The sequence below is a fragment of the Crocodylus porosus genome, unplaced genomic scaffold (assembly GCF_001723895.1).
Source record: "Crocodylus porosus isolate Cpor-Errol unplaced genomic scaffold, CroPor_comp1, whole genome shotgun sequence".
In the NCBI taxonomy this organism is placed as follows: Eukaryota; Metazoa; Chordata; order Crocodylia; family Crocodylidae; genus Crocodylus; species Crocodylus porosus.
The window spans coordinates 179,112,093-179,125,214 of record NW_017728906.1 but is presented as its reverse complement, the minus strand read 5'-3'; the positions used below and the strand labels follow the sequence as shown (position 1 = coordinate 179,125,214).

General features: G+C 40.2%; 1 protein-coding gene across 1 annotated transcript in view; it reads right to left on the bottom strand.

Moving 5' to 3' along the window:
• Window positions 1-472: 472 nt before the first annotated feature.
• Window positions 473-13,122, bottom strand: part of LOC109306737 (matrix metalloproteinase-20-like) — a 28,393-nt gene continuing 15,743 nt past the window's right edge. The window contains exons 5-10 of the mRNA XM_019530272.1: window positions 10,342-10,503; window positions 8,669-8,780; window positions 7,716-7,849; window positions 5,237-5,393; window positions 2,335-2,438; window positions 473-1,295 (exon numbers count right to left, since the gene is read on the bottom strand). Of these exons, the coding sequence (XP_019385817.1) occupies window positions 1,195-1,295; window positions 2,335-2,438; window positions 5,237-5,393; window positions 7,716-7,849; window positions 8,669-8,780; window positions 10,342-10,503 (770 nt within the window). The 3' untranslated portion in view covers window positions 473-1,194. The remainder of the gene's footprint in view (window positions 1,296-2,334; window positions 2,439-5,236; window positions 5,394-7,715; window positions 7,850-8,668; window positions 8,781-10,341; window positions 10,504-13,122) is intronic.

Sequence of the window (13,122 nt, the reverse complement as noted above, 5' to 3'; positions counted from 1 at the left end):
TATAGCAAAATGCCTTAATTGCTTTGTAACTATGGCTAATGGAGACATGCATATATATCCCTCTGTGTAGTATTGAATATTAACAAAATGAGTATGAATCATCTTTTCCTTTTGTATAAAGCCAGAATAATTTTTTGTTTCTGTCTCAGTCAAGGTGATCAGTTTTGTTTCTCTGTAGATGTATCTCACTTATCCCGGCTCATTCTCTTATAAAGGACTGAAAAAAGAAGTGTTTTAATTTCAGCATTCTGCGTGGGCATGCCTGAAACCCAACAGAGCCTGCAGAATAGTGAAGTAAGTAGATGATTTGCTGAGATTCTGCCTGGTAAATTACTGTTTTTATGTCTATTTTTGGAATAAACACCAGGGACCTGACAGTTCCTTTTGGACTATTTGAATGATTAATGCCAGAAAAAAGAATCCACTGATGTAAACATTCATGAAGACCATTTTAAGTATTGGAGCTAGAAGCCCAAACGTTATTTGTGGACCAGGTTTTAATACCAAGCATATGTGTTTGTGGGTGGGAGTCTTGAACCCTTCCGGAATATGCACATACACATTAAGTGTGCATAATACACTACTTTAAACTGGAAACATATAATTTCTCTCCCAATACCACGTAGACTGGCATGTTGTAAAAAAGTAGTTGCTGGTGGCTAAGTTTTTCATTTTACTATGTGGGAGGCAGTTACAGTCACGGGTTAGGCTTTTTCTTAAACAGACACACTACTGTGTAGAAAAAGCTGCCTATGTAGTAGTGTAGAATAATCCAAAAGCCTAACTCCTGGTTTTACTGATTCTTTCCCATTTACGCTAAGTTTATATTCTACACTTAAGATTATTGCGTTTGACTTGCACATTGAGAGATATTTGTGCGCCATAATAAGGTAAAAGCAGGCATGCTAGAATTTCTAATTGTCTGATTATTGGACAAGTAGATTATATACAAATAAGATAATTTTCATGCACAATCCCAACTTGCCAAATATGCGTTGCATATATAATTCTGTCAGCTTCATGTATAGGCGCTAAAACCTTTCAAATGTGCCTACAAGTATACCATGAAAGACAGCACAAATATATACTGACGTAAAGGACGGTCACACAAACAGACAAAGACTGAATAGTCCATTTCAACCACCATAAGTTGATGTTCCCTTTTGATGTTTATAAGAGCATAGTCTTTGAGGACTAACATCTGAACCATGCATTCGCCTTTATGGAAAACAGGATCTTTTTCTCTTCTAAGTGATATACATATACATCAGAGTCAACAAAGATGTACGTGAAACCTATAAAGAAAAAGAATATGAATTTAACTAGCCCATAATTTTCATAGGATCTTTATGACTATGAAATCTATCTAACCAATGCAAGTGGAATAATAGGTATATTGGATCATGGGAAATTGGGCTCTGCCTAGCACTGATACAATACTCCATCAACTTATAGGAAGGCAGAGTAAAACAATAAACACCTCTGTGCACCTCTTATTCCTGCTTGTGCTCTGTAGTAATGACTTATCTTTTCCCCCTTTGTAGTGTAACTAAGGGGGGAATCAGTGGGAAGCCAACCTCAGGTACAGGATTGATGATGGCAGCCATTCCCAGTCCAGCCACCACTGCGGTCAGCCATCATAGAAACTTCTTGTTACACATCTGGATCTCTTGGCTTTAAGTGCAGGTTTAAGTGAAGAATTACAATATATCTGCTACTAAGTAAATTGTAACTAAGACCTTGTCTACCCTACACTAGTGTAGTGTAGAGTGTAAAACAGATCTACACTATCTACCTAGCAATGCAGCTACACTGATAACTGGAATCCTAGGGTAGATTCCAGTTATCGGTGTAGCTGCATTGCTAGGTAGATAGTGTAGAGTACATGGCAGAGTGGCACAAATTATCTTGCAGTGGTGAAACCATCAGTGCTTCACTGTACAAGTCATGAATAAACTAGCAGTTTGCAACAGCACTTGAAATCTCAAGAGAAACCAGGCCTAAAATTAAAAAGAACAAATGACTGGACTTGAGAAATGAAGTTTGAAGCAAGAGTTGAACTTTCTAAAAACTTGAGGGTTGTCCCCTCATATTCAGCATTTTGTTTTGATAAGTAATTGTGAGGAAACCCAGCCACAGCCACCAGTTCACAGGTATATAGGACCAGAATTTCAAGAGTCATAAAAGTAATAAAAGTAATTTACAAAAATAGCTTGTATTTGTCTAGATACTGTATGTAAGTCATTTAATTTGTTCTGCCAAGTGGAATTATATGTCTGACTAAGCCCTACTTTAAATATTTTATTTTCGTGTAGTATTGCATTTGTTACACACCTGCCCATTCAAAGGCGGCATTTACTGTACCATTGATTCCAGGGAAGCCATCTTGAATTTTTTTAGGGTATCCTGCTTCCATCATTTTGAGAACTTCATCAAAACTGAAATAAAAATGCATGGTTTCAAGATTTCTCTTTAAAGAAATAAAGCTACTCCTTTTGGAAAAATCTGATACTACTAGCAGGCAATAACTACTTTCATTACTGCCATGTATTCACAGGTAAACAAAAGGAATCTCAATCTCCAAGACATGCATGTGACTCAACACTCGGAACTAATCTTGAACTACAGAGAAGTAGGATTTTCCAGCTCAAACTTAGTTCTAGTCCAGAAAAATATGAGAGTACAAGCAAATCACCTCCTTTTAGATTTCCTTGGTTACATTTGCCAGCTACAGTCATTCAAATTATTACTAAATTCATAGCCTTTGTATCAGCACAGTGTCTAATAGCATAGTGTGCAAGACAGTCTTTAATCCATCCTCTGAATTTGTATATTGCAGGGAACAACCATGCAGTGGCAAGCACTTGATTTCATAACTAGTCAGTCCTACTAACCTGCAAAGAATCATGCCTAAAAGGTGTGAAAAAGGTGTTTGAAATAAGGCCTAAAACCCAAGTTGCAAACAAAACCTGATTCATGATTGATAAATGTTCCCCAAAGTTTACCTACCTTTCTGCATACCTAGAACCTATTCTGAATGTTATTTTTTTTTTTAGATCCCAATTTAAATTGTGACTTTGCATGAATAGAGATGACTTAATCCTCATTACTCCTATCAGAACACTCCAGACCTTCTAGGCTAAGTACAGGCATTCAAAAAGCCCTAGCCTGAATTGATTTATTTTTTGCAGCTTAGTCTAACCTATATAGATAGAACCAGCAAGCAAGTGAACAGACATTCACTTTTGATTCTGGGAATGCAGCCACATGCTGCAGGGGCTCAGGCCAGCAGCCAGAGGGCGCTAGAGTGAGCCCTCCCTTCCCTTCTGCAGTGGCTGGACCAGAGGGAAGCTGAGCTGAGGGAGGGGGCTTGGCCAGGCACCAGCAGGCCTGAGTATGATTGGGGAGGGGTTTACACTCTCACCCTAGGCTGCAGGGACCCCAGCTGGGGTGTGCCTGGAGAGGGAGGGGGGAAGCAGCTCTTGGCAGCCTTTGCAGGAAGGAGGGAGCATGGTCAGCCCCTGGCTCCTGCCAGACACTGGCCCTGCATGGCCCCCTGAGGTGAAGGGGGGAGGGAAGGAGTTTATTTCCTCCTCCCTTCCCTCTCCCACCGGGCGACTGCAGCCAGGGTCTGCCTGGCCAGGGTATAGTAGCCCCTGTCAAGGGTAGGGGCATAACCAGACATTGGCCTGGCATGGTCCCCTGAGGTGAAGGGGGCCTGGAGAAGGTTTATTCTCCCCTCTTCTTTCCCACTGGGGGACCGGATCCCCAGCTGCCACCTCTGTTGCTCACCCCTTGCCAGCAGCCCCTGTCACGGTGTCCCAGGGAGTGCAAGACTCTTCCTGGTGGGGTGGCTGCACCGTGGGTAGGAGCGAGGCAGGCAGAGCTGTAACAGCCTGAACAGGGTAAGTCATGGTAGTGGTTTTAAGAGAGGTTTGGGGGGCTATGGCCACCCCAAAATTCAGCTTAGCCCCCATAGCCACCCCTCCCATCCTTACCACCACCACTACTTGCCCCGCACAGGTTGTGGCAGTCTTGCCCACCCTGCTCCTGCCCACAGCACAGCCCTCTCCACCAGGAAGAGGCTTGTGCTCCCTAGGACACCATGTCAGAGTCTGCTGCCCCATCAGGGTCCCATCCCTTCACCACTCCAGTGGCAAGCGTGGGGTTATGGCCAGATGCTGGCCAGCATGGCCCCCTGAGGCAAAGGGGGCAGTGAGGTTTATCCCCCACTCACTCCCTTCTCCCCCTGGGGAACCCCAGCTGGGATCTGCCTGGCTGGGGGTGAATGGCAGAGCTGGCAGTCAGGGCTGGCAGACCCCGGTTGTGGTCCTCGGGGGAGAGAGGGAAGGGAGTGGGGAATACACCCCCTCCCTGCCTCCTTTGCCTCAGGGGGCTATTCTGGGCTGGCATTTGGCCATGCCCCTACTCCTAGCACTGGAGTGGTAAGGCGGAGGGGAAGGATCCTGACAGAGGCTGCTCTATCAGTCAAGCTCTTTGGACTAGAAAGCACATCCCAGCCCAGGACGGAAGAGCATGCTGGGATGCCAGGGGACTTTGATTTAACTTAAACTAGGAAGGGGTCTGGGACAGAACTTCCATAAACCACTTTGACCTCTGTCAGTTAAGTCTGCCAGTTTATCTTAACTGGTTATCTTAAAACCAGATAACCAGTTAACTTATCTGGTTATCTTAAAACCAGTGTTGGCCATTATGAAACTGGTTTATGTGCACTGAACTTCTGTTCATTACAGATTTAAACCAGTTTGTGATCACTTAAATCAGTTTATGTATAACTTCTGTCCCTCGCCCTAATGTAGCACACCACTGTTCTCAACTAATAGCAAATGTTCTGAACTAATAGTGTGGAGAAGATGGTTTTGTAAAGGGTTGTGAGGTCAAATAGAAAATTTGAATGGGTGCTATTAAGGCTGCAGTGCATGGTGGGTATGATAATGTAAAATTATGCGCCTTTGGGTGTCGGAGGAAAGAGTATGACATATTAAGTGGCTTAACTTCTCATTTCCTTATTTTGTGTTTTACAGGTAGATGTCTGTATTTAGCAACATCAACTGCTTCACAGCAAAGTTTTCTGTATGTTCCCCCTAATACTAAATTTGATTTTGCAGCTCTTCTACCTATGGGACTCAGTGAGGATAGGATGAGCAAACTTGTTCTTTTGTTTCAGTAAAACTATATTTTCCTACAAAAATATGTAAAATGATGAGATTAATACCTCCAAAATTCATCTCCAATGAAGAAGAAAGTCTTCTTCTTCCTTTTTATGTAAACTGCAGCATCAATGTGAGTGACAGTGATAAAGAATCCGAGATCATAGATAGAATGCACTGATATTTCCATGGTCAAAGTATTCATTATCCAGTATTTCAAAGCTGAAAACAAAGCCATAAGTAGTTACTGTAAAGAACAATTTTGCATCCTACATATTACAAAAATGAATTGCATTTTTGTCGTATTTCCTCTTATTCGTAGGATTTTTCTAATGGGATCCTTTATTAGTCATATTCTCCTGCTGAACTCTATAAGTGTTTTACCATAGATTTCAACGGAACAATAAAAGACGGCCCAGTGCTAAATGTCTGTGAAAATCCTATCCCACGTCTCTCCACTTTGTGTTAGATTTTGAAAGCCTGACATGTCAGATGATTATTAGACAAATCACAGAAAAATAATGCCAGCAAATTAGTTGATTTAAATGCTATTTTTCCATTTGTAATACAAGCCAACCTTTTTTTATCCAGTATGGTTAGGAGGATAAAATTGCCTTTTAAATTTTGTGAAAGTTGAAGGGTTTTTCTTGCAGACAGTTGGAAGGAGTTAATTTATGTGCATTAAATTCCTGGCTAAATTTTTGAACTTGAAAATATGGTGTTGGGATTGACAGAAACACTTTGGTATCAATTGGTCAGACATAATCCATGCTAGATTGAATGCTGGGCTCTATAGTGGGAGAGAAGCAAGGGGTATAAAATTCAGTACATGCCATAGTTACCCTTCCCTCTTAGCATGCACACTGTGCCCCCCGTGTGAGACAGGATTCTGGCCTAGATGGACCTAGGCCTGACCCAGTGAATGAAATTTATTATGCTTTCATGTTCTTATTTCCATTTACTATTTGAAATAGCGTGGATGTCTCTAATAGAAATATCACATTAATACAACATCTACCTCACCAATCCAAAACCTGCCTTTACCCAACAAAAATGTTCCTCCAGAGAAATAGACTTTTTTTTAAAGATCTCCCTGGACAAACTTACTAAAATACAAGCACCCCCCCTTTGCCATGACTACACATCTCTGGCTGTCACTTAGCATCCCACACTGGAATCTCTAAGAAATATTATCCAATGGTTATAACGGATTTTCAAAGGGCGCATCTACATGTGTGCTTTAATGTGCAGTAGCCTAGTTTACTACTCATTAGAGTGTCACAGCAAAAACCATGCTCATACGCTAATGCACAGTAAAATTAACTTATTAAGTGCACATTTAGTGTCACTAAAATGCACTTTTGCTATTGCACATGAACAATAGCAAATGTTGCTCTGAGAGCCACTCTAGTTAAAGCACTGCCACGTCTCATGGATTAGCATCCTCATGCTTAAAAATGGTGGTGGGGGCACTTGAACTAAAGCTCATCCAATGAGCTTTAGTTCAAGTGCCTCTGCTGCCATTTTGAAGCATGGGGACACTGATTCAGAAGACACAGGAGGCTGCGGGAGCTCAGTAATTACCATGCTTGACGTATTGGAATTCCAGTGTGTTGGAGTAGCCTCTGTGCTCTTCTATAGGTGCCTTCACAGTAGAAGTGTTGTATTTATTGCACGGTAGCAAAAGCACATTAATGCATGTGGGGATGCACCCAGAGAAGATCACACCCTAAAAGAAAATTTCCTAAGCCTTCCTCACTCCAGTTCTCAAACAACCCCACAACCTTGCTAAATTTATCTGAAGCAACTCTTCACTCACTGATGAACACTAAATGGAAGCAGACCTTGACAACACAACAAATGCAAAACATGTAAACACATCTCCACAGTTGCCATGATTCATGCCTTCCACAGCAAAACCATCAGAATTCAGGTACATATTTCTATCACTATGTGTGATATCCCTGATTTAGTACACTAAATACCTTAATGAAAACTATGAGGGTGAAACCAAATCACCAGTATACTCCAAGATGAAATCCCATGAAAAAAGTGAAAGGATAGAAATATCCTCTCACCAGGGGGAGAACACTTTTCACAAAACAACCATGCTCTCTTTGACCTTAACGTTCTTGTCTTCAGTGGAAACCTACCCAACCTAACTTCAGAACACGGGCTTGAGAATAGATACTCATGACTTTATTGGATACCAAAAACCATGAGAGCATAACAAAAACTGTAACAGAGACACATTGGTTTAATAGCTTGATAATCTCTCACTTTTCCCTCTGCTAGTTTGCCTTTGCTCCGCAGACTTTCTCATCTCTTTTAAAGTGGTCAAATTCCTTAACATTATACGGTTAAATTAAAGCAAATGTTCCAGTTTGTATTTAGCTTGGATTGTGACTACTTCTTTCCCAGACCTGCTAAAGGGTGCCTGAACCCTGAAAACTTGTCTCTCTTCTGTGTCAGATGGTCCAAGAAAAGATATTACTCCATTTCACAAATCTTGCTTCTCTGGTATGAATTAAGCACAATATTCACCTGTGAAAAGACAGACTGTCTTTCTGTCTGGAATTTCATAAGCAGCATCGATTTTTGTTTGGAACTCTGGGAAGTAATTCTGATGGAATCCTTCCACATTGCCTGCTACCCAGTACTTTCTGAGCCACATATACCTAAAAACAAAAAATGCTTCTTTAACAAAATCAAACACACTTATAATTTCTTACACTTTATTCTGCCCAACTTCTGAGCACATTGTTCTGTTTGTGATGTTTTCCCTCAAATATCATTACCTTCAAGTGATAATAAGAATCTGTTTAAGTGTTCTGACTTATCTACAGCTTTGAATCTTGGTTTGAATCTTGGTTTGTTGCAGTTCAGGGTTTTATATTTCAAAGGAAAACTCGTGCACTTTTCCCCATATTTCAGAATCAAATACATTTGCAGCATGCTATTAGAAATTGTTAAAAAAAATAAAATTTGCCTTCTTTTAAAGCTATCATACAGAGCATGAATGTATTTGTTATTGATATCTGTGTAGAGGGATTTTTTTATGCCATTTCCAATTTCTCCTACTTCCTGCCTGTTAACACAAAAATTGAAGTCATATGGGAGAGATATCCACAGCCATCCAGAGAAAAGTTGACACTTCTAAGAGGCATCTCTTGATACTATCTTCAATTTTTAATCTTCTCTTTCATATATATATACACATTCAGACTATATATAATTTCATATGTATATACACATTCATACATAGCAGAACATAACACCTAATAAAATGCACTGAATTGCTCCTTTTTTCAAGTATGGGTAGGTGATGGACTAGACAATTTAAAGAAGTCATTTTCCAGCATCTCTGCTTCTATGAAATTCCTTACAGAGTGCTTCATTAGTAATGTACTCTTCAAACATTTAAATGATACAGTCTGTGCAGCAACAGTGATAAGCTTGATAACAATGTACTGTGTACAATGAAGGTGGATATTTACCCATCCTTGATGAAAAGCAAGCTATTTCCCATACTAGTCACTGCATCAAAAGTTAGGGAGCTGTCACATTTCTCTGGAACGCCTTGCCCAAGTGAATTTTTACTTTCAGCACCTTCAGACAAAGCATATGCACATCTATTTATGTTCTATTTAAAGTAAAAATATGAAAACAAAGTTTGAAAAAAAATAGATTCTATTATCCAGAAACATGATTACTGCCTTTTTACTACAGCATTTTTCAACTATATCTGCTTACCCTTTAACCTACATTTCCTAAGGAAACATGTAGATACAAAGCCCATACTCAGTCAAATGATCATGTAAGGAAGACTGCTGCAGTGTAAAATCTGTAACTGGCCTAAATGGATATAATGAACTGTCATTACCCTTTGTATTAGACAATTCAGTGGTAACAATGCAATCAGCTTGAGATTAATTGAGGATAATTGGAGAAACTGGATCTTCACACTTCAATTATAAAAGAAAGAATAACAGGAGTTGAGAACATGGTGTCCATTTGTCTATTTAAAGTGTCATCGTTGTCAATCTGCCTTAGTGGGAAGTAGAGATAATCTTGGAAACCCAATAAAATAACAATCTTTATAATGTTAGTGGTTGTAGTAATGAATGAGCATCTCCTAAATCAGTGGGGGCTCACGTTTTTGACAGGTGTGCCACAAATTAGCCCTGTGCCCTCCCCAAATGCCATTCTGATCCCCTTCCTCTACCTGATCTGCTACTCTGCTTTTTACTCCCTACCCAATCTGCTGCTTTGTAACCTACTTCTTCCCTAATCTGCCATGTGCCACACACACAGGTTGCTCATGCCACTTGTGGCACTCATGCTTCAGGTTGGCCACAGGTTAACAGGCAGCCCAAAGGCCCTGGTGGCTGCCTCTCCCACTGCTGTCTAACTGCTGTGTGGACTACAGGTCCATGCAATACCTGAGCAGCCTGTATGGGGGGTGGGTCTAGCAGCACAGCTTAGACAGTTCAGGGAGTTCTGGGGGAGCTGTCCCCATAGCATGGAGCCCATGCAGTGTACAGGACCCAGATGTTCTGGAGCAGAACAGCCCTGTTCTAATTAGTTCCTAAAGGTATAAGCAGCAAACATGTCATCACAAGGTAACTGGAGTGTGAACTTAATGCATCATCTGTTCTACAGTAATTGACTGTGAACATGCTCTTTCCCTTGGTCAGAAAGATAAGTTTTGCAAATGTGTACACATGAACAGTTACTATGGAGTGGTTGATGTGCTATAAATTCATGCCCTAGCTTATGTTATAAACTTTCTTGTGTGCCCATACTCTGCAAGAAGTTAGACTCACCTCAGTATTTTGCACACAGCACATGAGATTCTACAGAACATTGCCAATATGAGTTGACTAAATTCCTGGGGAACACATGTTTTGGAGCATTGTTAAGCTTACTTTATATTCCTTGTGTAAATAGGAACTAACAAGTCCAAAGGACATTGAAATATTCCAATTACACATAAACTGCATAGTCATTGCACCTCCCTGCCTACCAAACATGGATTTAGCACCTGATTCTCCATTATTTTTTCTTCAGATATATGTTGGTATAGATAGGCTGATATAAAAGTGGTATAATGGATTGGAAGATTGAAGTCATTTACTCTTCATACAGGAACTGTTTCAGTAGAATTTACCATACAATGACTGGATTGCTGTCCGATCATCATGTGAAAGTTGGAATCCTTTTGACTCAAAAAATTTATATTTTGGATACATAAGTGCATTTGGATCTTTGGAATGTCCCAATCCAAGAGAATGGCCAAATTCATGAGCCACAACACTGAACAGGTCATATCCTAACAAAAAAGAAATTCATTAGGTTAAATATGAAACTTGAAAGTACTGATTTCAGATTACATGAAAGGTTTTATATTCTATTGTTAAATATTAGATCAGTCTCCTGGGATTTACCATTATTATTGACATGTATGAATGAATGTAATTATGTTAAGCCCAGAAGGGACCATTTGGATATCTGACTTTTATAATATAGTATATTGAGCAATACTGGCTAATTGTGGCATCAATTCTATACATTTTATTTGAAATGAAGCATTACTTTCAGAAGGCTATCCAGCCTTGATTTATAGACAATGAACTGGAGAATATACCACATCCCTTGGTATTTTGTTCAAATAGTTAATCAAAGTGTGCTAAAACTTTGTGCCTTATTTTAAGTCTGGTATCTTTTCTCTGAATTTCTGACTAGTAGTCAGTCTGATAGACAAACTTTGCAGATTCTTGGGTCACCCAAAACAATTTTGTATGCATTTCCTGTGAAAAAATAAAATTGGTTCCTAAGCATTTGATAGTAATTCCATTTCTGTGTGGAAAATAGGCTGGATATACATCAATCACAAATAGTTTAGAGAAAATATGTAGCCTCATTGAAGGCCTGGACACATGACGTATTTTCACTTTTGTAACTGACCTTTACACCGATGTAAACAAAGAACAGCGTGATGATGTAAACTTCTGCACTGGGTAACAACACTCAATTTGGTGCAGAATTACCCCTGGAAGACTCATGGGTATGTGTCTGCCCTTACTGTGAAGAAACCATTTTCTGAGTGTAAATGAGCTTCTGTTAGTTCCTCTGCTACCTAAGGATGAGATTCAGTAATAGCAGTCTAACAGCATACTGCACTGGAATAATCTGCTCATCTGTCTGCCCCAGACACCCGTATAATCTATGTCACCAGTATAAATGACACCAGTGTAAATATAATCCTATGTCCAAGCCCTAAATGAATGTAGGTGGACACAGAGGAAATTAAAGTATTTTCAGTAAACAGCCATGAACCCATTTTTTTTCTATTTGGCTTATGCCCTAATAAAAAATCCTGAAGATTTTTTTGACAAGTAGAATACCATTATTTGTGGACAGATGAAAAGTTAAAGCATTTAATGTTAGTGCCTTACAGCTAATCCACTGTTACTGTTTTGTGTCCTCTATTTCACCACTCTGCTCTATATTCTGTCTAAGTAAAAATTAAAACACTATAACTTTAAACCTGTTTCACTACACTGGTATAGGAATAAACCAATGATTCTCAGCCAGATTGCTGTGGCATGTAGGGATACCACAGGATCCTTTTAAGAGTGCCACAGGGTGTGGTTCAATATTTATATGGTTAGGTATGCAGATACCTATTCATGATTCACAATTCATGATAAACCAAAAGATTTCAAATAGGAATCCGGAGTGTAAAAAATATTCTGATCTTCTGTGGTCTTTCTGAGCTCTTTGCAACAGAAGAATTGCTGTATCATTTTTCTGTAGTCAAAAAGCAAGTGGCAGCTAGAAGCTGGAATTTTCCAAGGGGTGCCTTGAGCCTAGTTGGGAGGACCTTGCCTCTAAAAGGTTAAAAATAACTGGAGTAAACTGATAAAAAAGTTACATGTGTTTAGCAGAAGAACATTTCCAAGCAATAAGTCCCCTTGCTTTTAGAATAGTTTTGCATTAAATGTGGCTACAGCCTTTGCCTGGCATTTGGGAATGAACTAAAAAAAGCCTAGAATCTAAGATCAAGACTATTAACTAGAAATGCCTGATTGCCTATTGTTGGTTGTATAATCATTCTGGGATTCATCTGAGTGGAAAGATTCCACTTGTCCTTATTTGGTTTCGGATCATGGCCTTTCTGAGTTAATAAACCTAAAACAGTGCTGCTTTTTCCTGCAAAATGTTATCATGCTTTCATGCTTCATTAGAATGCAAAGGTCGTTGAAAACTTCCTGGTTGCTGGTATATGCTACTGTTTCTGAAGGAAAACTACTTAATATTCACAATTGGTCGTGCTCACTTTTTTAAAATATTGGGTACTGTAGTATGCTACAGGTCTCATGGGCTGCAACCTAGCTGCATGTGGTAAGAAAGTGATTGAAGGTCTGCTAGGAGGCCTGGGACAGCTGATGAGGATAATTAACTGGTCTAGAGGAAGTTTAAAGTTCCCAGGGAAGAGAGCAGAGAAGGCTGAGAGGCTAGAGGTGACAGCATTGAGTCATGATACCCTCTCAGGGCCTGGCATAGATGGAGGGAGAAAATATTGGGGGCACTGAGTGAATGCACCAGCACAAGAGCTACAACTCCCATTGTGCCCTGCATGGTGCGAGGTATGTGTGGTTAGCCTCTTCTTCCTCAGCCATGTGGAGCTGAGCGCATATGGAGTGCTGGCCTGGCTGCATGCTGAGCAGCACCACGGTGCTGTTGCTGTCACCAGCTGCCACAAAATTAGTTTGGGGGGCTAAGCTCACCAAGCCCTGGCCTTCTGCTGCCTACGGGGCATGGGAAAGACTCCTGGGTGCGAATTAACCCTTTATTGTTTATGTATTTATTTGGTTTCTGTTTGATGGTATATACTGTGTTCTGGGGGGCAAATTTGCTCAGGGAAATAGACTGTGCTATATGAACC